The 27,646-nt window shown below is 36.9% G+C and overlaps 1 protein-coding gene across 8 annotated transcripts in view; it reads left to right on the forward strand.

The window, feature by feature from the left end:
- Window positions 1–27,646, forward strand: part of NRCAM (neuronal cell adhesion molecule) — a 144,509-nt gene that overhangs the window by 48,076 nt on the left and 68,787 nt on the right. For 5 of the 8 annotated variants that reach the window (XM_090137781.1, XM_090137761.1, XM_090137776.1 and 2 more), the window contains exon 1: window positions 26,768–26,914. In XM_090137781.1, the coding sequence (XP_089993907.1) occupies window positions 26,824–26,914 (91 nt within the window). In that variant the 5' untranslated portion in view covers window positions 26,768–26,823. Of the gene's footprint in view, window positions 1–26,725; window positions 26,915–27,646 lie in introns of those variants that run through there. The other 3 variants (XM_090137758.1, XM_090137750.1, XM_090137767.1) reach the window with 1 other exon arrangement.

The following is a 27,646-nucleotide window of genomic DNA, read 5'->3' on the forward strand; positions in this document are numbered from 1 at the left end:
GTTGAAGGTATAGAAAGGACAAGAAATATTAAACCAGTCTTTGTTCTATTTTTGCTCTGAAGAGCACTCGGAGCTTTCAGCTTCCTGCAAAAGAAATAGTGAAGGATCTTGAAAACATATTTGAGCGCATCTCAGTGATGCATATGCACTCAGTAACATGCCACTAGGATTGTCTGTTAAATGGCAAACAGCTATCAAGACCTGAATATTTTCCATCTAATTTTAGGTGCTTGGATACATCAGATACATTAACAGCGTGGTTTTTTACTTGTCCCAGCAACTCTATCTGGCAAATATACATCATCTGACCTTCAAAGGTCTCCTCCTCTTTCTGGAGGTTGGTGGTCCTGCCTGTGGAAGGGGGGGGTTGGAGCTTGGTGATCCTTGGGGTCCCTTCCAACCCAAGCCATTCTGTGGTTCCTCAGTGTTTTGTATTTCAGGGTTCTGAAACTAGGCATAGTTTTCAAGACAAATACCTCATGTTACCATATGGAGTAATATCATAATTTTCTTCAGTCTGGTCACTATGCTTTTGTTAATGCTTCCTCTGACATCCATAAGCACTTGTTCTTGCCCTGTCCTTCCCTTGCTGTGATTGACACTCATGAGTGAAACCCTGTCTTGTATTGCAGTTGGATCTTTGTGCTGTTCATATATATATATATATATATATATATATATATATATATATGTACATTATATATCTTATATAAATATAAAATGTACTCAATTATTTTGAGCAAGGGCTGTTTGTTTGGTTTAGTACTACTACCTTGTGTGAGAGCAAACAGTGAAAATTTAAGAGACTAGCAGAAAACATGTCAGCTGAAGCAAGAAATATGAAAGTAAGGATTAGATAGCTTAACACCACGTATTAGCTTCACACTGAAGGAGTGGAACACCTTCATACAGAACATAGAAGGAGTATCTGTTATAAAAACAATCTGATGGACTACCAGTTTAGATTTTGAGGATGCTATGTGTGAGCATGCATATAGGTGTGTGTTTTTGTTTTGTTTTTTTCTCCATAGAAACAGCAGTCTCTTTTCCAAGTACATCTGATTTGCTGGGGGCATTAGTAGGAAAATGTTCGTTCTGCTGTCAGTGTTATTGCACCCATATCTCAGTTATTGCACTTCTTTTAATTTACCGGTAGATATTGTATGGCTGAATTGATTACAGACTGGAATAACGTCTTTGTCCTGTATGAAAGAGGAATTTGTCTATAAAGAAAGAGGTTTCATAGAAGATACAGTGCTATTTTTTCCTAGAAAGGAGAGAGAGGTAAAATATTTGAGTTACACTTGAAATACGATAATAAAAGCAAGGAAAACTAGCTGATAAATTTATAATCTGTCTAGGCAGAAATCCTAGAAGTCCACCAAGTTACACTAAGCCTAACAAAAAATGATCACATCCAAAGGCAGGACTATTATAACCTGCTAGTGCAGGCTAAGATGAAAAAGAAGTATCCAAACGTAATCTTCTTGTTACCATGCCTTGACTAAGTTTATACTTGACAGGACCTCTTATTCATGAGGCCCGGAGTCTTGTAAAACATTCATCCACATTCTTTTCCTTTTTGTTTGTCAGACAGAAAGCAATGCTGCTTTCAGTCTTCTGTTTCAATTCCCTGTGACTTTAGGAATTGATATTGGGAATGCACAATGGCTTTAGCACTGCCCTGACTTGATAGTTTATAAAAACACTAAAGGTATTGCTAGGCAACGTTACATGTATTTGTACAAAGTCCAATTTTAATAGATATTTTAGGAAACATGTTAGCATGAGAAATAGGCAAAGAAACACAGTATTGAAAGAGACTGCCATGTTATACCAAGATGTTTTGGAAAGAAATCCCTGATTTTTTTTTTTTTTTTTTTTTTACCTGTCTGTCATGTGGAAAGCTTGGCAATGCTGAATTTGTTACAGAATAGTTTGCTACTGCATAAGTCCATGTTTATATTTACAGGGGTATGAAGTAATAAAGAAGCTGAAACAAAGGATTTTATTAATTGAAATTTCAGAAAAAAATATAGTGCTCCACAACACAGAAGATGAGCTTACAAAATCAGTTGGTAAAAGACCAATGGAATGGATTACAGGGGGATAAAAAGGGCAAAGGACAACAGTTCAATATGGAAAGGGATAAATTGGTTAAGTCACTATTTTTAATCACTATCTGCAATAACAGAGTAAAAAGACGCGGTTTCTTGTTTTATTATAAATTTATGGAAGAGTTATAAAACAGAATGGGCAGATGATATTAATGGATGATCTGAATAGATTTATGCATTAATAAAATGTAATTATAATGAGTAAAGGCAGCAAATGTTATGCATTTTAATAGCTGGAGGGCTTTAGCCTTTGTTGAAGGATGATGTATTTTTGCAGAGGAATACAGATCACCCCTTAATTATCTGAATATTTTTCTAGGCTTTTGTGTCAGGAGTGTATTATGTCTAAATAACTATGAATATTAAAGTGTCTAGTACAGTGTAACACTGTGGGTATTAATTTTGCACTAATTATTTCAAGGAAATCATAATCTAACAGCTTTAAAACTCCAGAATCATTTCTGCATTATTTGATGATCTGTGTGTTTATCTCTGAAAAAAAAACATTCATATTATCAGTCTTCAAAACTGGTAGTAGATGAAGAGGCACCTGGAATGTATGAATTTATTTCTAAGGAGCTAGGGTTGCAGTGGGATAGCAAATCTAGATCTATGCTTAACTTAGAAGGAATAAAGGCAAGTACAGGGCTGTAAATCTTTTGATTCCTCTCCCTAAATCTCCTTGAAGGTACAGAATGGATAGAAGATCACTGACTGCTGAAAGTAATAGTAATTGCTCATTTGAATGAGCTTTAATCATGGCTTTGCTAGTCTTCAAATCCTAGACAATGTTTTCTTGTACTATCTCCTGGAAAATATATTGGTCCATTGCTAGGATCCATTGTGTTACATTTCCAGAGCCTCAGATCATTCCTGGTGGAATGAACCTTCTAAAACATACAGAAACATTGAGTAACCAAATGGAGGCTCATGCCCTGAATTTCTCCCAACAGGATATATATACATCTCCTAGAATTGATTACTTGTCTAATTACTGTCTTCAGAGGAGGAGGCTTGTGCATGATCTCAGGTTAGTTGTAGACAGGGCTGTTTTCTTCTGCAGTTCTGCAATCTGGGCTGTTTACGATCACGTGCCTGAGGAGGCTCAGAGTAAAAGCAGTTTTAGTGTATCTTGCTCCTTGTCATCTGAAGGAACACTGTTGGTGTGTCCTACCTCCTCCCCTACTGCCTCTTTCCCTCCAGATGACTCATCACATGTGCGTCTGCAAGCAACTCAGGCCAAACTTCTGATTCAGCTTCAGTAGTGTTCTCATAGCTGAGTCTGCTTTCTAAAATAGGATTTGAAAAAACAAAATGTAAGCTATAATCCCAGCAATATCAGCATAATCTATGGATTGGAAGATTGGAGAGTTATCTGCTTGCAGCAAGACACAGTACATCAGTTATGAGAGCTGTTTAGACATTATTTCATATTTGTTTGTGCTATGACCAGTAACTATGAGCCTTTTCTTGGTCTCTCGTTATGGTAGAAAGATGACGTTTTGTTTCCAGATTTCCAATTCATTCTTTGCTGTTAAGGATTCCTTTCATGTACAATCTCTCAAACGTGTGCAATGTTTTCAGTGAATAGTTTTCTTTCATTTATACCCTAGCGTAGGACATCCGTGGAGCTTTTTGTCTCTTGCTACCCCATTGTGCTGCATACAGTATTGCAAGAATCTGAGGGCAGATGGGGAAGGAAACCAATCAGAGGTGCTTGTCATTGAAGGATTAATTTTTAAATTACAAAATACAGTAACAACCCATAGCCATTACATTTTTTTAATATCTATGTACTAGATTTTTTTCATTCATTAAAATTAAAAAAAAATCAAAATTTATGCTTCTTTGAATGTATTAAAAATTATACTTTGAGAATCTCGTTTTGTGTCTCATAAGATTGGGTCTTCCATTTCTGAACCATGCAACATTAGATATGGTTTGCAGAGTGGCATGTAGACCTGTAGATTTCATATGTGCAAGAACTGGTAACGTGTTCAATCTATGTGTAGTTTTGTTTTCTATGCAAACATACTCTAACAGAGATTCTCCTTAATAAACTTTATGCCTGCAAGGAAGGGATAGTTGCCAAGGGTTTATAGAGTCTCTTTGCTGTGAACTACACATTTCACTGCATGTGCATCTGTTCTGTGAGCATGTGTCTGTGTGTATGCATGAGAGAGAGACCTTGGGACCACAGAATTTCTGTGAATATTAAATAGTTTAAAGTGTCTGGGTGCCAGTGGAACATTGGGAACCCAGTCAGCAATGGATCAGTGGAATTCCCTGACCTTCATGTTCATTCTGTGTCTCTCCTCTTTTCCTTCTCTGCATCCTTCACTAGTCATAGCATGGGCTTCTTGCCTTTGTTTCACAAGCCTACATGCTTTGGATCAGTGCCTGCTGTATGTGTGTGGTAATTATTAGTGGATACCAGCCTCTCCTTGTCCTGAAGTGAGTCAGTTTCTGAGCCATCTTTGACTCCTGTTTAGACTTGGTTATATGAATGTATAAATATTTAAATAAATCTAATTGGTTTTACCTCATAGAATTGTTTGAGTTGGAAGAGACCCTTAAAAGTCATCTAGTCCAACTCCACTACAATAAACAAGAACTTCTATAGTTAGATCAGGTTGCTCAGAGCCCCCAGCCTGATCTGAAAGTCTCCAGAGGTGGAGCATCCAAAACAGAATCATAGAACTGCAGGGCTTGGAAGGGAACATGAGAGATCGAGTCCAACTCCCCTACTAAAGCAGGTTCCCTACAGTAGGTCACACAGGTAGACATCCAGACCGCTCTTGTATTTCTCCATGGAAGGAAACTCCACAACTTCTCTGGGTGACCTGTTCCAGTGCCTCACCACCCTTATTGTAAAGAACTTTTTCCTTGTATCCAATATAACCCCATTTTCTCCTCTTGTAGCTTGAAACCATATTCCCTTATTCTATCACAACAGACCCTGCTAAAGAGTCTGTCCTCTTCTTTCTAATAGACCCCCTTTATATACTGAAAGGATATCCTCGGGTCTCCCCAGAGCCTTATCTTCTCCAGGCTGAACAGCCCCAGCTATCTCAGCCTGTCCCTGTGGGAGAGCTGTTTCATCTCATAAATCATTTTTGTGGCTGCCCTCTGGATGGACTCCAATAGGTCCACATCTCTCTTGTACTGAAGACTCCACATCTGGATGCCCTACTCCAGGTCAGGTTCCACCAGTGCAGAGAAGAGAAATATAAGAAACATGTATTTCATTATTTTCAAAAATGATGGAGAATTTGGAGACAATTTCATTGTTTCTCCTAAATTATTTACCGTATTTGTAGATCTTTTACTGTCTGCTGCTCATGTGCTGCTCTATTTTTTTTTCTGTGCTTTTCTAGCTGCTGTGTTGCTAGGACATGCTTAAGTAGCTACCAAGGTTACGAAGTACGGAGTGGGAGAAGCTTCTCACTGAAGTAAGAAAAGCAGTAAAATAATAAGTTGTATGAAGATTCTGAAATAAAATATTTGAAGCAATAACTTTTGTATTAAAATACGAGTTTGCTTGCAAAAAGCTTACCTTTGATTAAAAATGAAATAACAGTTAAGGTTAGCCCTTCATAACAGTATTTTCAAACACCATGATAACATCTCTGTAAACATCTCTCGTTCATAAATCCTGGTTTTTCTGAATTGCAGTTTTAAGAGTATTCACTAAAATATTCATAAGGGAATGTGTCAAGCGTGATTAGCAGTCTATATTCTATTGTTGTAGAATTGTTTCCAAACTTGAAAATTTGAATAGATTATTCATCCCAATCAGGCCCTCCTCCACTGTATTTTTAATGTTGTCTTCATTTGAATCTTGACAACTTGAAACATATGGTAAGCAGTTAATTTAAAGAACCTGCCAAAAATAAAAGAACTGTGTAATAAAGGCTGAATAATGTAGATGTTTAAATTGTGTAAGTATGTTTTCAAATATGAAATATTTTCAAATTTGCATTGCTGTGCTTATGTAGCTTGATCCATTAACTATCCTAATAAACTGAATCCTGATTCTCAAAAATGTTTCTCTGACATAACCTCAGACTAGATTCAGTGAGAACTGCTAGCCGCTTGCATGTATCTGTATTTTCCTTGATGACCATAGTCCAGTCCAGAATTAATTTTATGGAGAGAGGCCTGTAGAGTAGCTTTGCTGTAAAAGATGAACACGTCTTATGGGCTCTTTGCTCCTTTCCCATGGAATCTCTCAGGGCTGGTCTATAGCTTGAAAGTTTTGTTGATGATTTTCTGGGCAATTAAATTCACAGGTAGTAGTTCAAAGGAAAAATGGATGCTTGTCTGGAAAGAATGGATGTTTTCCAGCCAGAGAAAAAAAGAGAGAAATGTTACAAGGATAATTGTAAGCCCTGTAGGTATTTTTACATAACCTACCACCAACTGTTCTATTTTCCTCCTAGTCTGACGTTGTTCAGACAAGTTTCTCCAGTCCACTTAATGAAACGGCAGGTTTTAGGCCACAGAGTTGAAGCTTCTTCACATCTAGAAGAGAAGACTGCAGAAAGACTGAATTCTTCTGCTTGTTAATAACTATCAAGCAGCAGTAAAACTGGGATTGAGCCATATAGTGGATGGTAACATGGAGTAACATGGCCATCTTTCTTCAAATTAGTTCAGAGTTAAAGAATAACATTAGTTGCACAGTATTTTCTATTGAAAGATTAAAGGTAGTATTTTGGTGTCCCTAGGACTTCTTACTATTTCTTTTATTCTTTGGTAACTGGAAAACACTTACTGAAACAATGAGATGTTTTCCAAATGTTCCTCAACCAATTAAGAGTTCTAGATGCACTACAACAAATCTTTGGTTAGTGAAATGTTCATGAGTTCTACATATTACTGTATAAAAAATCTTTGAAAGGAACGCTGGAGGATGTTAAAAGTGGAGGTGGAATTCTAAGAGAACCATAAAAGAATTATTTTTGAAAGAATTATTTTTCTAAGTTAATAATTGAAGTGTATTTTTTTCTTTATAGCTTCCCCAAAACAATAACTATGGCGAAATATAGTTGTGATATTGAAAGTTCCATATATTATGCTATTAGTTCTTTACAAACTAAGATTTTTAAGCTGAAGTTTTTTTAAAATTGGTTTGCTCACTGCAAAAGTTTGCTTTGTTCAATTAGTTGAAAATTAACACAAATTGGGAAAGCTGCTGAGGCATTTTGTTTGACTCATTTTTTGATACTATTACAAAAAAGCAGTGAAAAACTCATGCTTAAACTAGAAGGAAACAGATCCACGCCTGTTCTTTTGAAAACAACTAGTAGTCCTTCAATGGTGTTTGACACTTGTTCACTGCTTTTCCAAATGTGAGTTACGAAAAGTATATTAAGTGCTTGATTCTTTATACTGCTGTTGCAATAATCATGCCAATAACCTATCTGAAGCTGCTGGAGCACAGGTATGTGGAAATAAAAATGGGAAAGGTTTAGCCTATGTATTCTAGAAACTATGTCTTAGAATTACTGTTTCTGTAGGGCATATAAACGTTTACCACAATCAAATGCATTATACTGACTGAAGCAGCCATCTCCATCCTTTCCTTTTCCCAGAATTACTGCAACATTTAGATAATGCATCTCAAAACTGAAATGAGATCTATTTATTAATTTAAAGCCTTATCTTCTGAGAGGCTGGAAAGACTGATGGACTGGGAGAGGATTTTATGTAATTGTGTCTTGATGTGAGAGCTTTCCCGTAATATGTAAAGGGAGAATAGACCCAAAAAAAGCTTCCTTTATTGTGCCCTATCAAACTGAACAAATGTATACCTGTTGATAAAACTATTTGTTTTACTTGAAAGTTCCAAGAAGAATGGTTAATTTAATTATTTTTCACAAACACTCTGTAGCAGAATCTGCTGTTTGCTGAGTAGGGCTCAACAGTCTGATCGTCAGAAGCAGCTTCCACAAAGCATCAAGTGTTCCATCAGAGTATCGGTCTTCTTTTGGAGGGCAGCCAAACACAAAGAGAGAGCTAGATTTTTGAAGATACCATCCTGCTATTCTTTGCTGAATGTAATTTATAGATGCAGATACTTACATTTCCTTGATTGCATAATGGTTTAGCTTCAGGAAAAACATAAATTCATCAGAGTCTTGTGATTATGACCCTTTATTAGCATAAACTTGGACAAAACAAAGAAACAGAAAATCTTGGAATACAAGTTTCTACCTATTTCTTCATTGCATTACCATACTTCTGAACACAATGTTGCCACTTCCTTCTTCTGCTCTCAACCATGCTATCGTGCCATGGAATCATAGTGGTATAAGAGGTTTTCAGCTCTGATTTCTGGTTTTATGCTAATATAACAGTACTTAGAATTCCTGGGAGAAAGAATTAACAATTTTTTATTAGTTTCCTTTGTTTTTGATAGGTATTTCTTCACTGAGGCTGTTGTGAACACTGTGCACAAACATCTGCCTACTTTGTCTTCAGTGTAATAGGCAACATAAATGTGCAGTCCAAGTATGAAATGCATATGACCTTATGGGTTGGGAAGACCTTCTCTTTTGTGTCTTGTTTTGATCTTAGTTGTTCAAGTAGGGTCTGTGGCTTGTGTGTACGGTGTTTGAAATTCTCAGCTTGCATATTGTCATGTTTATCATTGAGTGATCCTAGCATTGGTTGGCTTTCAGCTAGTAGTAAGCTTCCAGTGAAAATGAAAAAACATTTTCTTCCCTCAAAGAATATAACTCATCAAATATTGCAGATGTTGAGTCACAGATCATGAGGACAATTACAGCAGCCTCAGTGGAGGTCTCCTCTGCGTGCCACAGACCCTGCCTTCAGGGCTGCAGGGCACCTGAGGAAAGGATTTTGCATAAACATGTGAGACAAAAGTTACAAAGAACCTAGACCTAGGACACAACTAGACTGCAAGGTCAGTATATGGTGTGTGCGTTTATACCTTGACAGATGTCAGCATTTATCTCTGTCATTCACGGCTTTCTTACTTGTCTGTTCAGTCCAGCAGCCCAGTGATGTGCCTTGTGTGTGACAGCCATTTCCCAGGGCTCTGCCAGACGGGTGTGTGGCACCTCGGCTAGAAGGCAGTCTGCTGTGCCCTGCTCTTCACACAGATGTCATGAAAATGGCTGTTTAAAACACATTAGTGTGGCTTGACCTCCATTTTGTTTCCAGGAGGCACTTGCTTTATAGAGTCTGCAGCTCTGATGGTACTTGTTTCCAACCCTTATTCAATTCAGGAAATGTGTTTGAATACAATCCTGTCAAACTGATCTCAGCAGCTGAGTTCCTGTTGACCTTACTGTGATTGGGATATTGTCCATTGCCATGGACCATCTGTGATGAAGTGACATTCTCTTCAAGTTGTAGTGGGTGTTCGAAAATTGATAGAATAAGCTTTTAATTCTATAATCTACTTTCTCAGTTGATTTTTGTAAAACGCTTTCAATCTGTATGAGTCAATGTAGAAGGAAGACCCACAGAGACCCACACAAAGATGTTTATGCATTTTTCAACAATATTTCCATGTAAGAAAGGTGGCCATGAGGGAATATGAGAAGCCTTCTGTGACACGCTGTATAATACTTTGCATAACAAACATACATGGCTCTTATCACTAAAAAGCAGTTCCGAAGCCATTGCTTTTTCAGGTGCCATAATCCTTTTCCATTCATTCACAGTAGGAAATGACTGAAGGGGCACACTGTGCTGTGTTGGTGTAACGATTACTTTCTAATATGGTGATTTCTTAACTTAGCATGTAGCTGATGTCTTTTTCAGAGAGCTAAGCCCTTGGGAGAACTTAATGCCAATCAACCGGTCTACCTTTCTCTTGGCCAATGGATGCCGCCTTCCTTCCAGATTGCATATTTGATCTTTAACCTGTTTAAGTCTTGACAATTCCTTTATTGAGCTTAGTTGGAAAAGGATCAACACTGTCTGTAAGCTTACATGTAGTATGTTAATGATGAGATAAAAATAAACTGGGCACAAGCCTGTAGTGGTGGACCGGAAGCCAGTATAAGTTGCTGAAGAGTTAGGGATAATAACTCTGTTTTTGTCATGTGGATTTGGGCATTTGGGAAACATGGTTAGCATTCATAAGCCCAGGGATGGAAAACTAAAAGTTTTGAAACTTAATAAGCAGAGGCAAGAAGAGTAACATCAGTTTTGAACAGAGCTAACCTAAAATCTCATTAATCTTATGATGGGGAATGTAATACTTCGGGCTGTATTGACACTGTCATCAGAGGGACAAAAATGCTTTCAGTATCACTTTGCTTTCAGTCAAGATGTAGCAGGGGATTTCAGACTGTTAATTAAACACCAAGGATTACATACCCTCACTGTTATAAGAGATGAAATCTAAAGTTTGTAACATAAGTATTCTCCAAAAAGATTATGCTTTTTCTTTTGTTCTGCAATCCATATAAGTCCTTTGTGAAATTAAAAAAAAAAAAAAACCTACTATGTTTGGAAAAGTACCTATGGAGCATCAACATTTTCAAGTTTTTATAAAATTACCAATCTCTGTAGCATTTATGGATTCCGTAGCAGAAATGTTGTTAGATACTTCATGCTAAGAATACATCATCTCACATTTATTCCACAGAGATTTTTGTTTTCGGATTCATGAAGTCTTGTGAATCTTCTAAAAATTAGCAGATGTGAGCACTGTGATGGCTCAGTAATGTCATCTGTCTGGTATCAGGGGCCCTGTTTTGCAGTAGCTTAAGTGTCTTTTGATATGTGCTGTGGTCTGGTAATGTTGTAAAGCTCTCTGACTTCACTAAAGAGTAAATGACTGGGTATCAGCAGTTTCTAAAGCCTTTTAATACTTCAGAAAGAATAGATAATAACAGTGTACAGTAGCAGAACAAAGAAACAAAGACTGGATATAAAAATGTTGATGGCCACTTAGTTTCTAAAATAATTACAGTTCATGGGCTTTTGGCTTTTAAAAGTTTGGAGTATAATTGATTTTGCTGAATTTCTATAAAGTGTTATTCATGAAAAACATTTCTGCAAAAAGCTATCATATGTTTAGCTACAGAAAGAGAGAGCATTTTTTTTAAACTGTCATCCACTCAGCATCCACTCAGCTGTCAGTATATTCATTCATTTTTGAAATGCCACCAAAACAACTGTGCATTAAAAAGGAAAAAAAATATTTTGAAAGAGTATACATCCTTCTCATATCAAAATTTATACTAAACTTTTTTGCTGACTTTGTACAGACAATTTAAACTGGCCTAATCTACTGGCAAAGTGAAAAAAGAAATTATGTACTCTGCCTGGCAAAATAAAACAAAATGAGATTTGTGTATTATTTAGAAATGCTTACTATATAATTTCCTTTAAAACAAGTCACAAGAGGCTGGAAAAATGATAGACAGCCTCTCTGGGAACAGTAGAAAATTCCTGTTGTATCTGCCTACTGCGGCACTTAATCTCAGTCAAGCAGCAAAAGGAAAGAGTCTGCATACTCTCACTACCGAAGGAGTGCACTCACCTCTGTTCAAAAAGTACACCTTTGTTCATCAGAAAGGGTCAATGTCTTTTTCATTAAATTCTTTATTAAGTAAGACCACATCTAAAGAATTAAATCATGAATTTCTGTGTAAAGCATCTTTTAAACTAGAACCAGTTCAGTAGAATACTTCCTGCAGAATTTCGGGTATTTGTCAACAATCTTCCATAAATGTTATTAACACCACTGTTGTTTCATTTTTAAGCTGACTACCTCTAGAGTACAAAAAAAGATTATTCATTGCCATCTTGATACTGTCATCCTTCTCTACTGCTCTTTGTAACAAAGTTAAAGAGCCAAACATCCTTCCACTCAAAATGTTTTTCCATTCAAATGTAAAAGCAGAGAGTTCCTTCAAATTTAATATAAGACTAATTTGCATGTGTGCTTGCTCACACTGATGAGAACTGAATCAGTTGAAGATGACAACCATGCTGAAAGGGAAGAAGCAGCTTTAACATAGGCTGAAAAGTGTCAGTACCTAAAACATGCCCCTTTCTGAAACTAAGAAAGTGATCTTCTATGTTAGGATGCTGCCTGAAAAGTTTATACAGCTTTGAGCAAAAATAAAAAGCAACTTCTGATTTATTTTTTAACTGTAGAATCTCATATATAAATACATTAAAAATATATTTTTTATTGGAATAACCTACCAAGATGCCTCTTGGTCAACACTCATGCCAAAATCAACATTTCCCATATTATTCTGTATTCACAATGCCTTTAGTCTTTTCTTTGACTCTACTCATTTTCCTTGGCTTTGCAGACTATTCTTCGCCAGTGCTTCAGCTGGGAATGTAGTCAACTTTGAGTGATGGGAATACTTCAGTAAGACATTGACTGAGCTCAGATCCATAAAGATTTATACTGACAGTATGGTTATAAAGTGCTTCAATTCATTTAATTTCAGGTTGTCATCCAAAAGAGGTTATCCTTGGTGGGTGATCTCTGTCAGATCAGAACCTAATCTTTTTTTACCTTTTTTTTCTTTTTTCATGTATCGACGAACATGAGAATGCTAGAATTCTTAAATTGAATGCAAGGAGAGAAGGTAGAAGGTTGCAGTGAGGCACAGAAAAAAAGAGCTCCAGACTTCTCTGTATCTTCTTGGCAACTACTTGTAATTAGTTCAGAGCAAGTCAAGTATGAAAATCCACTGTAATTAAGTACCAACTTTTTTCACTCAGTTGAAAGGCAATATTGGAAAGAGTTGTAGGAACCACTTTGACAAAAAAAAAGGAAGCGTGGCCATTGATTGTATTGTCCTGATTTCTCTTCTCCTCCTCTCCAGTTTCTTTTTAATTTGTGGAGGTTAGCTAACTCTGTAATGCTCTGACATTTCCCTGCGAAGCAGAGAAGTATGACTTTAAAGAAAGTAGTTGTTTCTAGTCTACATGAATCTCCATTTTTATACCTGCAGGTGTGTAGGATATGTGGAAGATAGAGGACTTAAATCTACCCTCTAATAAAGTACTTTGATGATTGGGATACTGCGGATTCAATTGTTGGCAGAAAAGAACAAAACACTTTTATATTCTGTCCCTTGATGCTTTCATTGTAGCTATGAGAATTGTATGGCTAACTTCATTTTTTACTCAGCATTCAAGTTAGTTCAGATTTAATCACATTTTTTTCTCAACTGAGATTTCATTGGCTGTTTTTTTACATCAAGGCATCTGTACTGAATGCATTATAATTGCTTCAGTTTTAAGCAATATTTAAACTATTTTTCTATTCTCTTTGAATCTTTGATTCTTTCCTTCTTTCTAGGTTTCCCCGTGACATTCAGTATTTCTGCTAAACCAGTGCAGTGACTTAGGTAAACTTTCTGTGATTAAACATGTGAGAAAGCACACATTTGAAGTTCAGAGCGTCTCAGTCATGTCAGCTGTTGGCTCTATGTCTGGAAATTCTGGTTTTTTGTATTAAACAACGGGTATATCGCACTTTTCCCAGCATATACTTATATGAATATATCTTGTAGTGTTAAAAACAGCCAAGATTTTAAGCCGATGAGGAAGAAAGGAATGTGGTTTAATTAAGCAAAAATTTTATTATCTTACATGGCAACTGCCCTGCAGCAAGCATTATGTTGAAACACATGTAATTTGTTGGACCCAGCCTAATGCTGGGAACCTAATACCAAGATTAGAGGATACTGGGAAAAGGTCTTACTTTGTTTTTACCTTTGCTACAATTTTGTAAAGGATGTTTCCAGACAATCCCTTTTTACAGCAACAAGCTCCCATTACAGAAGCAATTACAAACTTAAAAATGGCATTCCCTTGATGCATTATAAAGCCTGTAAAGCTTTTGATTAAATAATAAGGGATGCAAACAGGTGAGTTGTCCTTGTGTTCCACTCTTGATTAAAAATCCCAAGATGTGAAGGTGTACATCTTAAAGAACGCACAGACTCTTTCCTTTTCTGCTTCTGGTGGTTATGGGAAAAGTCTTCCTATGCTCTATCGACATGTCCTGAATATATCAGTGCTTGTTTTATGCTTTTCCCATCTGGGAGAGGAATCTTGCAAGTGTTTTCTTTGTTATGGTGTCCAATGAATGCTCCACAGGCAGCCAACATGACATAACCCCATTCATGAGCATGATCCAATTCCATCTAAAATGTAGTGTGAAATGTTTATTTCAGAATCTCAAGTGACAAAACTACCAAAAGAATTCCATGAAAACATTTAAGCCTAAAAAAACCCTGGACAGCCCCTCTAAAAACGACTTCAGTCCATGAGAATTTTAGTACCTATCTATCAACATTGTTTTTATATACTTAGAGATGCAAGATTTTCTACTTTAAATTTTTTTCTGATGATGAATGAATCTATTTGTTTCAGTCTAAATGTTGTCTGCACAAATTGAAGCCAACTTAATTGTGGAATATAATTATGAACTGATTTATCTTTTAGGCTGGAAAACAGTAAACTACTAAATCTCTGCAGTGAAACAGTTTGAGTCAATGTACTGCTAAAGAAGGAGAGAATAAGTGGGAGAGGAGAGCTTCAATTTTGCCTCCAGCTGTTATCAGCCAGTCTCAGCTGTCAAAATATCCCTCTCTAAGAGGGTATTTTTAAATTAATTTAGTATTTTATTACAAAGAAAAAACATAATTCAAAGCCTCTGCGTGCATACGGGGTAGATAGTTTTTAGTTAAGGTCTGACTGATTTCTTCCTCAATTGCCTTTTTTCTCATATCCCTCCTTCATAGGTGGCTACTCCCTCAGCAGCATTGAATGCAGTTCTTCCTCCAGTCTGGAGGCATCCAGCTAGCTTACAACTTTCAAGAAGAAAGAAAAGACAGCAGCTGTCTGCTTTCAATAAGGGAAGATGCTTAGACCAGGGGGAGAGAGAAAAGGCATACATTCCCAACTGGTCCTGCCTTGATTTCTTGTTGTAATCTGATCTCATAGTGGGTACATACAGTGGCAGCCCTCATAACCATCATAAAACAACATGCTCGGCAGAGTTGTCTTCCTCTTACTCTGTCCATATGCTCTGTGAAGGGTTTCCCGGAGCGCTATGTAAGCCTTTAATTCTTTCCCATAGATCATACAAAAATTACAGAAGTTGCCCCCACAAGTCCTGCTTTCACTTTCAGATACATTATTCTTCTGAGATAATCTGAAATGGAAATTGAAGGTGTGGAACCCTTGGGAATCATGCCTCAAGGGAAGTTAAAGGTGAGGGCAAAAGAAAAAGACTGATTTGAGAGTTTTAAGAACAGGAGATCAAAACTAAGATTTCTGCCATTAGTGCAGTAGTTTCTACATGTCCTTACAGACCCAATTAAAATAACATTTGATTAAAATGAATAGAACAAAGCACTATTGTAAGTGGTGCTAAGTCTCTGGATAAATTGAAAAACCAGCAAAATTTAATTTTATATTGAAGATTAAAGAGTACTTTATGGTTTTAGTTATATCATGGTTTCTCTGGTGTATAAGCAGTAAGGCAATGCAATGTAAGATTAAAAATCTGTGGACAATGGCATCTCTCAAATTAGCATGGCTGAGAAAATCATTTTAGCCTTTAATGTTGATTTACAGCAATTTTGCATTCTTCACATGTTGAAATCCAGAATAGTATTATGCTAAGGCAGTTGTATCACTCATAGGTATTACACAAGAGGTGAATGAGCAGTTCTTTGTGTTTTCCTTTGTAGGATTAAAATTTGGAGATGTGCAAAGACCAGGGGTCTGACTAACAACTGCCTTGATTCCTTGTTATTCTATGACTAGATTGACTGAAAAATTGGTCACAGGGTAAGAGAGTTTACAAAAGCCATAAAGCACAGCCAAGTATTGTCATCAAAGCTAATTCAGAATATTAAACTTGTTTATTTTCACTTTCTAAAGGACTTGTTTTCCCATTGATAGTTTCTTGAAGTTTATCCTTCTGAATTGTTCATGTTTTACTTTATTTGTGTGAAAAATGCACATGAAATGTCACAACTATGCAAAAATTATAACTGGCAGAATTTGCTACGTTGATTTTTTACAAATTGTGCTGGGAAAAATTACTGTAGAGTGCACTATTTTACTGAAGAGAAATCCATTAGAATGGGTAAAATTTTGTCTAGAAACATGACAAATAACCTGGATTATGGGGGAAAAAAAAAAAAAAAGGTAAGCTGTGCTAGTAATGTGATAGTTTTAGAATTAATGTTTAGCTATAAAAATGTTTTCCTGAGAATAAGAATTCTGTTGTGAGGTGAAATCATACTGCCTTGTTTCTGTGCATAGATGTGTTGTCATAAACAAACAACAAGCTGCTTTATTTTTACTTGATTAAATTTATCCATTCTTGAGTGTGGAAAAAAATAACACAGTACTTAATCTGCTGTTACCTGTGTGCAGTATAGGCTGCAAGTCTTGTGGTGTAGTTGTAATGTTCTTATGTAGTACTATGAGCAGAATTTCAGAAAGGCTTTTTTTGGAGTGATTTTGGGTTTTCATGTTTTCCTCTTGCAATGCTGCAATTTTTCTGTTACCGTGAAGAGTCTTTCTATCTTTAAATCATTATTTAATGTTAATTTTATGGGATGATAGTAGTTGTACTTAGCATAATATTCATATAAGGGAAAAACAGAGAATTTGAAAGTATACACTGAATGGACAAATAGCCATTGGTGTGACAATGAAGAAGTGCACTGAACTTATTTTAAACAGAGAAAAAAATCGCTATTCTTATCATGTGTGTAGTTTGAGATCTTGATTTAAAGGATAAATCAGTTTTAACAAGCCAAAGAAAATAGTAGTAAACATGGCAGTATGAAATAAATTTCTTTTATCTCCTCTGTGATAATGTGGATATGCAATTCAAATGAATCTGTGAACATTGTACGTTTTTACATCAAAGTATAATGTTTACTTACATAATAGATATGAAGTCCTGGGTAAGTTTTTTTTTTTTCATTAATGAATCGCGTACACACATAAAAATGCAGGAAAAGCTATTTCTGAGTTAGAGTACAAACTAGATTAAGTTCTCAGTGAATAAATGAGCTTTTTTTTACCCTGAAGGTTTGAATTAATGATTTGTATAAAAAAGCTCACTCAGGATGTAGTTACTGACTTTGTCCTATTGCTGCTTTGTTAAACTACAGCTAAAATTGTGCTGTTTTAGTGGTATTAAGTGCCCTTCCAAATTCATATAAACACAAAATCAAAAATACTCTTAACTTATAAAATATTTTTAAAATAAAGGGACATCAGCATAGGAACATAAGTTAGCATTTCTCACTTGGAAACCTTGTAATTGATAATGGTATTTTAAAATCTGTATTAGAAATACAAGATTTATTGTGAGAATTAAGCTGCAGGGTTGTTTTGCTTTGGTTTGTTTTTTTGATACATTAAAATAAAAATAAATTAAAAGAAGTGTTAATCTTTTAACACTATAATAGCAGGAAATTGTCCACATTTACATAAACGTGAAACACATTTTAAGAAGCTCTTCATTTATGTTTGGAATTACTTTTTTTTTATGTCTCTGATATTGCAGATCTAAGAAAATGGCTAAGGAATGCAGAATTAAAAATATAGAAATATGAACTGCAATTAGGTTATAGAACAAATCTTTAGAGTTTTAATCAGGCCAACTTCTGATGAAGCCAGTGGAAGACCTGGTTGAGCAACACCAGTAGTGTGAGAGATAAATCCAAAAAATATCAGTGTTACTGCATCTGATATTCTAACTTATCCTGCCAGAATAAAGTAACTTTGGGTCTATCATTTGGGATATTTAGATAAATAGATAATAATGGATGGGATAGACTTGGTAGTTGTAGATAACAAATGACTCTTGTTGAAAGTAATAAATAGGGAATTGATTCATCCTTTGCTTCCTATTATTTCATCCAGGGCACTTTTCCTGCCCTGAGCTAAAAATATTCACTTTCACATCAGGCTGGCCCATAGTGCTGACTAATGAAAAGCAATATAGTGTGGAGAAAACCCATCATTTGTGCAGCTCTACTTCAGAGATACAGTCAGGGCTGTGGAAGCATCACTCAGATGCAGACCTGTGGTACCATCTCTCAGTGCACTTAAAAGTTGCTGGCATTTGCTTTCTGATGACCCACTGTGGACCCACAACTTATTTGAAGCCTCCAGGTATCAGTGTTTTTAAATATTCTGTAATTACAGCAAGATTGATATTTTACCTTTTCTTTGTTTCTTCCTGTGAAATATCTATAATGCAGTTTCAGCTTTTTTTAAAGGTGTAGTCTACAATGAAATACTTTGCTGCTGTGAACATCCTGTAAAAGAGACTATGGGTATAACAAATACTCATGTGCAACTCGCTGGGCTGTTGCAGAGTCTATTTTAGGCCCAATCACCTTCCAGGCTGTGACTGAACCCTGCTGGAAAATGACTTTCGTGTCATGTTTTTTATGTGAATATCTCTAAATTTCCGTTCGCCTACATTTGGCTCTGTGTGTAATGTTTTAACTCCAATGGAACTCCAATGTTAATGCCTTTAAATACACAAATGCTTCCTTTCTTGCCTTTCCCCTCCACCTACTGTTTATTTGCTATATCCCTTCCCATTTCCATGGCTTGGTGTCAGTTGCCCATCCCAGACTTTCCCTCCCCAGCTCCAAGCCCAGAGCAGCACCTACCCTGTGTCTCTCTGGGTCAACCTGCCACCTAATGGAGGATTATTGTTAACAGTTTTAGAGGGAAGAGGACACATCTGGCTATGGCGTGTGTGCCCTCTTCAGTGAGAATGGGGGAAATCCTATCAGTGTGTAGCAAAGAAGGACTGACCCACGTTCTGGTGGCTCTTTCTATTTTCCTGTGTATGTTGTGGAGAGTAAATATCAAATGCCTTTGCTTTTCTCAAGTGCCAGCTGAATAAGTTAGCTTTTAACTGGGTGATACCTGCAGTCAGCAAAGTTGTGCCATTGTTCACAGCGCATTTTTGCACAATGCTGTGTGCTTCTACCACAAACTTCTGTAGGGTCCTCAACAGCTAAAGGCATTCAGGGGCCTAGAAGGTCTGCAAGGTAATGTTAAAAATAAAAACACACAAAGGCAATAGTAAAAATTGAAGCTTTCCCTGCTTTACTTAGTCCTGTAGAGTCCAGGTGGCTAGGTGCAGCCAGCATTTTTCATGAAGGTGATAAAAATATTTAGCAATTTGCATGTTATAAATTACTTGAGAATGAGGGGAACTAGAGATACTCATATAGAAAAGTGCTAATATCCCAAATCATCCCTCATCAGATGTTCTTGGTCTATTTGCTGTTGTCAGGGCGGTAGTCATCTCTACAGAGATGACCCTAAGCATGGTTACCTGAGCGTGGTGTCCTGGTTGTGAAACATGGCTCAATGCTGGCAGTAACTGCAAGTTTGGAGGAATTACTTTGCTTGTTCAGGCATCACATCTTGCTGCTGGGAAGAGCAGTAGGATGAATGAGCATGAATGAGAGCAGGGACAGACCCGAGCTGTACAGCTGTAATCATTGTTAATGTTACCAGCATTTTCCATGAAACAGGCAGACGCATTTCTAAAGCTTTGAAGGGTGTGGATCTGAGTTCTTGGTAAATTTTCATTTTGGTTTTTAATGGTGTGCAGAGATTTAAAGCTCACAGCTAACTCCTGTAATAGAATTAATTAAAAATAACAAGCATGCTAACTTTGCCTGCTATACAGATATGACATGTAGGTGCACAGTCCCCAGCCCCCATCTCCCAAAAACTTACTCAGGGAGCTCGCCGGAGCTTGTACAGTGTGTTCCCTCAGTGCTGTTTACCCTCCTTTGTTCATGTACTTGTTAGGGTTTTAGATCTGACAGAATGCCTTAGTCCTCAGTTTCTGGCAGTGTCCCTGCTCTGAGTGACCTCCTCCCTAGCATAACTATTCTGACATTTCACGCTAATATTAGTGGTTTCTGCTCTACTTCCCAGGGGGAGGAGTTTCCCTATCTTTGAATCAGATTCTGCTCTTTTGCACAGTAAGCTTTTCACAAGAATATCTCTGCAGGAATGCTTCTAGACAGATAGTGCTTTTGGGGTTAGCTGTAGGGATGTAAAAAGGTAATTAACCAGAGGAACGCAGAATGCATTATCTTCTGAGAAGCAAGCTCTTTGAATCCCTTGCATTGGCTTAAAAGAAAAATAATTAAGAAAAAAGAGAGAAAAGAGAAAAAAGAACATCATCATATCTGTTGAGCAAAGAAATTAGCATTTCAGGGAGCATTTCAGCTGAGCATCCCTTTTGCATGTTTATGAGGAACGAATGGCAGGCACTGCGTTCAGCCCTCGCTCGGGATGATGGTGCATTTTCCTCCTGCCCACTCTGCAGTTTTCCTTCTGGTTCTGTTTGCACAGCACAGTATTGCTACAGCAGCAGTCTGATGATTCATAGATTTATTTCTCACAAGCAACAGACACCTCTTTTCTCTCAGTTCAAAGCTTTCAGAGAGAAAGAACCTACCTGAAAGCCTTGTCTTGTTGAAGTTCAGTCTGACTTAAGATCTCCTGGAGTGGATGTAGTGAGCAACCACATCATTTACGTGTTTCTAATGATGTTAAAGCATGACCTGAGGAGCTGTTCTAATAATGCAGCAATGTGGGTACTTGTTTTGAGCATCCAGGTAGCTGTAAAAATGTGTTTTCTTACTTTGTTTTCTTACACTCATTCTGAGAGATTTTTAACTCACTGGAAAATTTAATAATCAAGCTGAACTCCTTACTTTCCTTAATCACCATATCTAGTGATGCACATGAATCCCAACTGTTATTCTAAATCCATATGAGTTGTGTTTCCACTCCATCCCATGTAACCCCACATTCTTTGGCTGCTTTACAAAGTTGCACTCAGTTCAGTCACTTTAACCCGTGTTTTGAAATAGAGCAGAATACACATACATGGAGAAGACACAATGCGTATCTGCACAGACCGTTTGCTCGTGATACTAAAGGACTAATGAAACAAATAACATAAAAACATGATTCAAATGCTCTATTCTATCTTCTGTTGTAAATAAGGAGGAAAAAAAGTGAAAAGACTGAATGCAGTGCAGGATTTAGGTCACCAGAAGGCACCCAGCAAAGCAGAGACATTTGAGTTTAGATTTCAATCCCAAAATGCCATTTAGCTGCCGATTTGACTCTGAAGGCATCTAAACTTACTAGCTTTACCTCCTGTTTGAGAGGTATCCGCAGCTTTGCTCTGCAGTGTATGTAATCGCTCCAGTCAAAGCAGCTTACACGTTAATCTGAGCAGGATCTAGAAACAAATGCTCCTCTGCTTAAATCCTCACAAGGCCCAAATCCAGTACAGGTCCTCAGGGAATATGCAAGACAACTGTAAAAGGACAGCTTCTGTGGTCTTTCAAAAAACAGCTCTAAGTGACTGCTCTGAAGACAAGATTTCAGTCTGTGGATTGTGGCTGATTCTACATGGTAGACATACTGATGTTTGAACTTTACACTTGGGTTTTTTTTTGCTCTGCATTTTTGGGCACTTCTAGGATATGGCATTTGCAGTTTTGAAGCAAACATTTGAAATAAGACTGTGCTGAGAGGAATTTTGAAGGCCTACATTCTTGCTTTTTTAGCTGTATCCCAGTGCTCACTGTTTGCTACTGAGCTGTGTTTAGCAGCTATAAAGTGTTACAGGGTTCAGGGAAGAACAACATGAAAGACTCCCAAAAGAAAAGGGGAGAAGTATTTGAAGAAAACAAATACATTTTAAAAATCAACAACAACAATAAACAAGTGAACAAACGAGGACCCAAACTGCCTGTTCCTTGTGAGTATGGAAAAGATAAACAGTGTCTAAACTGAAACACAGAGGCTTCCTCCTGTCTCCCATTTGCTGTATGAATGATGCTGGAGAGAATACTCCTTAAAGAATTTCTCAAGTTGCCATACACCTTCATTTATACCCCATTTGCCCTAAAAACCACTGATAAAAGACTGATCAGGTGTGGACTGTGCAAGTCTGTGTCTGCTGGGTAGGTGTCAGCCCACCTGCTGCTACAGCAGCCCGCCAGCAACGTGAAATGGGTGGCTAATGGAGCTTTTTGGTGCTGCTCCAGTAGCTGTTACTGACACTACACTAAAGGCGGTTGGGTCTCACTGTGCTGGGACTGTGTGAATGTGTATCAGCACTGGCACTTGTGTGAAAGACCTTCTGTCCTAACAGCAGATGTGTTGGCCATTGCCACAGGGGACATAAGTAGATCGATACTGGGTTTATTTTTATAGGTAAAAGTCTTAATAACAGGACAGAATTAGCACTGTGATGTGAGCTACTTCAGAAACATTTTATTCTTTTACTGTTAAAGTATTATGAATATCACAAGGAATTTGATGAAACAGTGTATTTCACATTAGGATAGAGAGCATTTTTAGTCACTAGTAGCCACTAATGGATATTAAACAACACTTACTGGAGATACATGTTTTTTAACCAACGAATCTCAGTGTGATGAGTCTGGCTTTGAGTTCTGGAAGAGACAGTGGGGAAAAATTCTCGTTCACAGGTTTTCATTTTTAATACGTTCCTTGAGACTGGAAGAAAGTTGGTGTTCTGCCCAGATTCAGAGTAGACAAGCAGATTGAGCAGGGTAAATATAGCCTGATATAAATCATGGTGAGCATATGGAAAAAGCTGATTGAGGATTCAGCTGATAGGGAATTAAAGGCCATGAGTAAAATTAATTCTACTCAACATAGTTTTATGGAAAGTAGGGCTTGTAAAACAAATAGTTTATGAAAACCTGATTTTAATCTTTTAATATTTGATAAAATTACAAGTTTGGTAAGATGATGCTGTTGATGTAACAGACAGTGAAAGGCATTTTACTTGTTGCCATGTGAAACTGATTAGTAAATACAGAAATTTAACTATATAATAAAATGGACCAGACTTGAATGATCAGCAAACTAGTTAGATGGTCTTAATATGGAACTGTCACTAAAAAAGCATCAATGACTATGAGGTTTTCTCTTAGGGTTCTCATGAGGAGCAATGCAAAGGCCAGTGAGATTTAACATTCTGTCTGCTGACTCTATCAGTTGTAATTCTACATGTTGAGATTAGCAGGTGGTCTGAAGGTTGGCAGAACAGCAATAACCCTGAAGACAAGACAATCATTAAGGCAGATTGAGATGACTGAGTGAGCCAGATTTTTGTTTCTAAATACTGTGAGATGCAAATAATCCATCTAAGAAGGAAGCTAACAGGCCATGTGTTTCTGACCTAAAATGTCCAGATCTGTGAGTCACAGCAAAAAGATCACTGGCACCAAAATGTGTTTGGTGATGTTGCCAAATGTTCTACCTCAGGTTCATGGGCACTTTCTCTCCTTCAGTCATTGCCTGTCTGCAGCTTATTCGTGAGAAGTGACCATATCATTTTTGAAATAAAAAACAAAAACCAGAAAGCAGGGAAAAATTAGATGTCTTACACTTGATACTCCTTCTGAAGCTGTCCCATTGAGATCCAATGTTACACTTAATGATGAAATATTAATATACTTTATATTTTCATACTGACCTTGGCTTCTGTTTCCTATACTATAGCTTCAACCTTTAGTCCATGCTATCAGCACCTCAGCATGAGGAATAGAAGATATAGCAAGTGATATTTTATTGTGTGCATAAGAAGTGTGTAAGCATAGAGAATTTTATTTTGTGCAAATCAGTCAAAATCTATGTGTTTTCCTATAAAAAGGGTAGGACAACATGTCTGACTTTTATGAGAGTTGTTAGATAAATCAGCTGGAGGAGAAGGCAATCTGCTATATAAATATTTCAGGTTTTGAAATTGAAGCATTTACATTGATCTGCATTTAGAGGCCTGGCCTATTTTGTGGTGGATAATATTATGTCAAAACAGTGTTTAATTCCAGTCAGCAGCTGTTGCATTCATACTAAATTATGTCAGATTTAATTATGAATGCATTCAACAAGAGCATGCAATTGTGCTGACAAACCTAAAATCATTTTCAGTTGAATATGTCCTATCACAAGTCATCTGGGCATGTTTTCTCTCTGCAGTGACAAGTCAGTGTTCACGCTCAGCTTTGTAATTCCTGCTACCTGTTGAATTCCCATATCACATCCAAACATCACAGCAGCAAACTCAATAGATACCTTACAGGAACAATGCAATAGCAGCAGTAGATGATGGGGGGCATTTTCTCAAGGGTATTATTTCCACAATCACTTTAATTGCACATACCCAATACACTGCTTGTGTATTCATTTGTACTTGCTCAAAGGGAACGCAATTTAATTCTGAAATATCTCAAATTACTGCAATGCTCCCTTTGCACAATGAAAGAACAAGACCGTAAAGTGGATAATTAGATTCTCAGAGTTTCCTAAAGAGAATGAAATTTTGCTTGGGGAAGTAGAAGTCTCAGTTCACTTGCAAAATAGTTCAAAGTCCTTTAAATCCTTGAGGTCAGATACCTTGTGCAGAGAGAATGGCTTGTAAAAACATACAGAGTTAAGAGTTGAACTTGCATTGATGAAATGAGGAGATTCAGTAAAGATCAGGAGAGCAGTTTGTGGAAACCTAGTCCCTATGAAGAAGAGCAGACAGCTGTAGTCGGTCAAGCCAACCAGCTTGCTTAGGTGCTATCAGTGGAATGGAAGAAACATTTCTCCCCTTTCCTGGTCCAAACATTCAGCATTTTGAAGTGCTTATTTAAAATGCGAAAGAGTTCTGTTTATTTTTCTAGGAGAGTCTGTATCCATTTGTCATGGTTCTCTGCAGTGCACTATAATCACCTATTAGGTATTTTGGAGTTAGGCTGGCCACCTTGTCTATGCTGTTCCATTTTGTATATGTATGCAAGTGTTAGAACTCAGGTGTTCTCTCTTCTGATGAGTTTTGTAATTACCATATCTACCATGACGAGTACATAGTTGTTTCAATATGACATGCAGCAGTGTAGATAGCTTTGAATATAAAGAAACAATTTGCTGTCTCACACGCTGCTCTGTTCAGTAGAAGTTTAACCTGCTGGGATATTTTGATTGTAAAACAAGCACTCATAGTACAGCCAGTGACAATAAGAATCAGTCTGATGAGCTTGGTGCAGGTTGAGAGGTTGTCCTCTACTCCTCAGTGCTGGTTTCCATTTCCAGCCTCTGATCAGAAGACTACAAAGAGAAAGCCATCTAACAGCAGCAATTAAGAGTCTTTTTTTTTTTTCTGTGAACTGAAGATTAACGCAAATCTTTAACATAGACTACTTTAGGTGACTTCAGAAAGCACAAATTATCTCTCTGTATAGTATTTCTTAAGGCAGCTGCTTCTCTGCAACTTTTACTCATTGTAGATGTGGTAACGTGTTTTCCATTTGTATGCATAGTTGGGAAATGGTCTCTATGAGGTAAATTCACGCTGATCACTATGAAATTTCTGGTCACTCTGGCATCTGGAAAATACTTTCTCAGATGATGTCTGATTTTTGAGAATCAACATTTGGATTTCTAAAGCTATATTCTTACAGCTCTTTGTAGGTCAGCAGTGATGATGAGAGTCACCAGCAGCTACCTTTTAATACTTATTTAATAATTATTATATATAATAATAATATATATATTAATGATATACATTATATAGCATATATAGTATAATATATAAAATAATATATAATATTATATGTTAATAATATATCATTATATATTATTAATAAATATTATTAAATAAATACTTATTTAATAATTATTCTAAGTTATGGTATGGTGCTGGATGCAATGAAAATGAGAAGGGAATCAGAATCTTTCTTCTACCTTGGTTTAACGTGATTGTTCAAGCTTTTTTATAAAAGAAAAACCTAGACTACTTCAAAGAACAGATTTCCCTTGAGTTTTGTTTCTGCCACCTCTTTACATAGTAAAGGAGAAAAATTCATAATGTATTGCTGGTTGATTAGATTTTGGTATTCAGACTAGATATAACGAAGTACTTACTTTAATGTTATCTGTTCTGACAGGGATAAAAGCCTAGGTTCCTATACAGTAGGTAAACAATCTCTTCAGCATGGAAATCCAGAAAGTCTTCTGTGTTCAGACTACAGCTGTCTATTAGAAACACTTCAAAAGCAAAGAAGCTGTCAAACTAAAATCTTCAGGTAGATCCCACAGCTTATGCAGCAAATTTGTGGTCAGATGCGTTCTCACTGGGACAGTTGCCTAAAATAACTTTCCAAGACTTATGCAGGGTATTTGAAAGGGACTAGGTGGGTATTCAGAGTTCTAATCTCCTAAAGCTACATCAGATTACTATGTTCTATAGTATGTGCTGTTTTTACCTAGGACTGATGATTTATCCTTCTTAGAAACCTCATTTGCATTTCCATTCAACAAATTTGTAGATGTTCACTAAGTTATTTAGGAGTTGCTGCAAGTATTAAGATGTAGGTGTCCTAAGAAATTCTGGATCTTGACTTCAGTAGAGTACATGGTGTAATCATCCCTGGATATTATAAGTATACTGCTTATATTTAATAATATAATTGACATGAGATAATTCTACTGTATTTACACGTTGATATTGTCTCTTTATCTACCAGGTTTCTTGTCTATATTTACATTACTATTCCAAGCTACCTAATCTAATGAAGTTGGACTTCATTCATCAAGTGTGATTTACTCAATAGAGCCTAAAATCATGATGAAAAAGAAGAGCATATCTGCAAGCAAAGCTTCCTTGATTTTCTTTCTGTGCCAAATGATTTCTGCATTGGATGTACCTCTTGATTGTAAGTATTAGCTTTTTAAATAAGTGCAGAAAATTAGACAAAAAAGTTATGTATAGGAGGATGAAGACAGCTCCAACATGGAACTAAACATGTAGTGTGTTTGCTCAGTTCAGTCAGGACACTGTGACGATGAATGTTTACATGAATTTACTGAGAATTTTCAAAAACTGTCTATATAAAATGTCTTACATTATTCACTTGAGAAAGGTTACACAAATACACCAAAATTTAATTCATCTTTATTATATAGGCACACCAAATAATTTATAACGATAGATAGCATTACATATATGATATCTATATCATTAATTATTAAACTGATCAAAATGAAGAAGGGCAGACAAGGCTAGTTAAATGCTATTTATCTGTGAAATGATGATCGTATTGGCAATTTCAGTTCACCTGAAATGGGGGTGCAAAGATGGAGCCAGGCTCTTGTCAGTGGTGCTTGGTGCCAGGATAGGAGGCAATGGGCACAAACAGGAATGCAGGAGATTCCTTCTGAACACCAGGCAGCACTGCTGTGCTGTGCAGTGACAGAGCACTGGCACAGGCTGCCCAGAGGCTGTGGAGTGCCTGCCTTGGAGACCTTCTGCAGTCACCAGGACTTGGGCCTGGGCATCCTGCTCTGGGTGTCCCTGTTGAGCAGGGTGGTCCAGATTGACCCAGAAGGCCTTTCCAACCTCAACCATTCTGTGATTCTGTGTGAATTTGTTAAAAACCCTGGAGCTG

This window comes from Phasianus colchicus, chromosome 1 (assembly GCF_987193195.1).
Source record: "Phasianus colchicus chromosome 1, bPhaCol1.hap1.1, whole genome shotgun sequence".
Taxonomy (NCBI): domain Eukaryota; kingdom Metazoa; phylum Chordata; class Aves; order Galliformes; family Phasianidae; genus Phasianus; species Phasianus colchicus.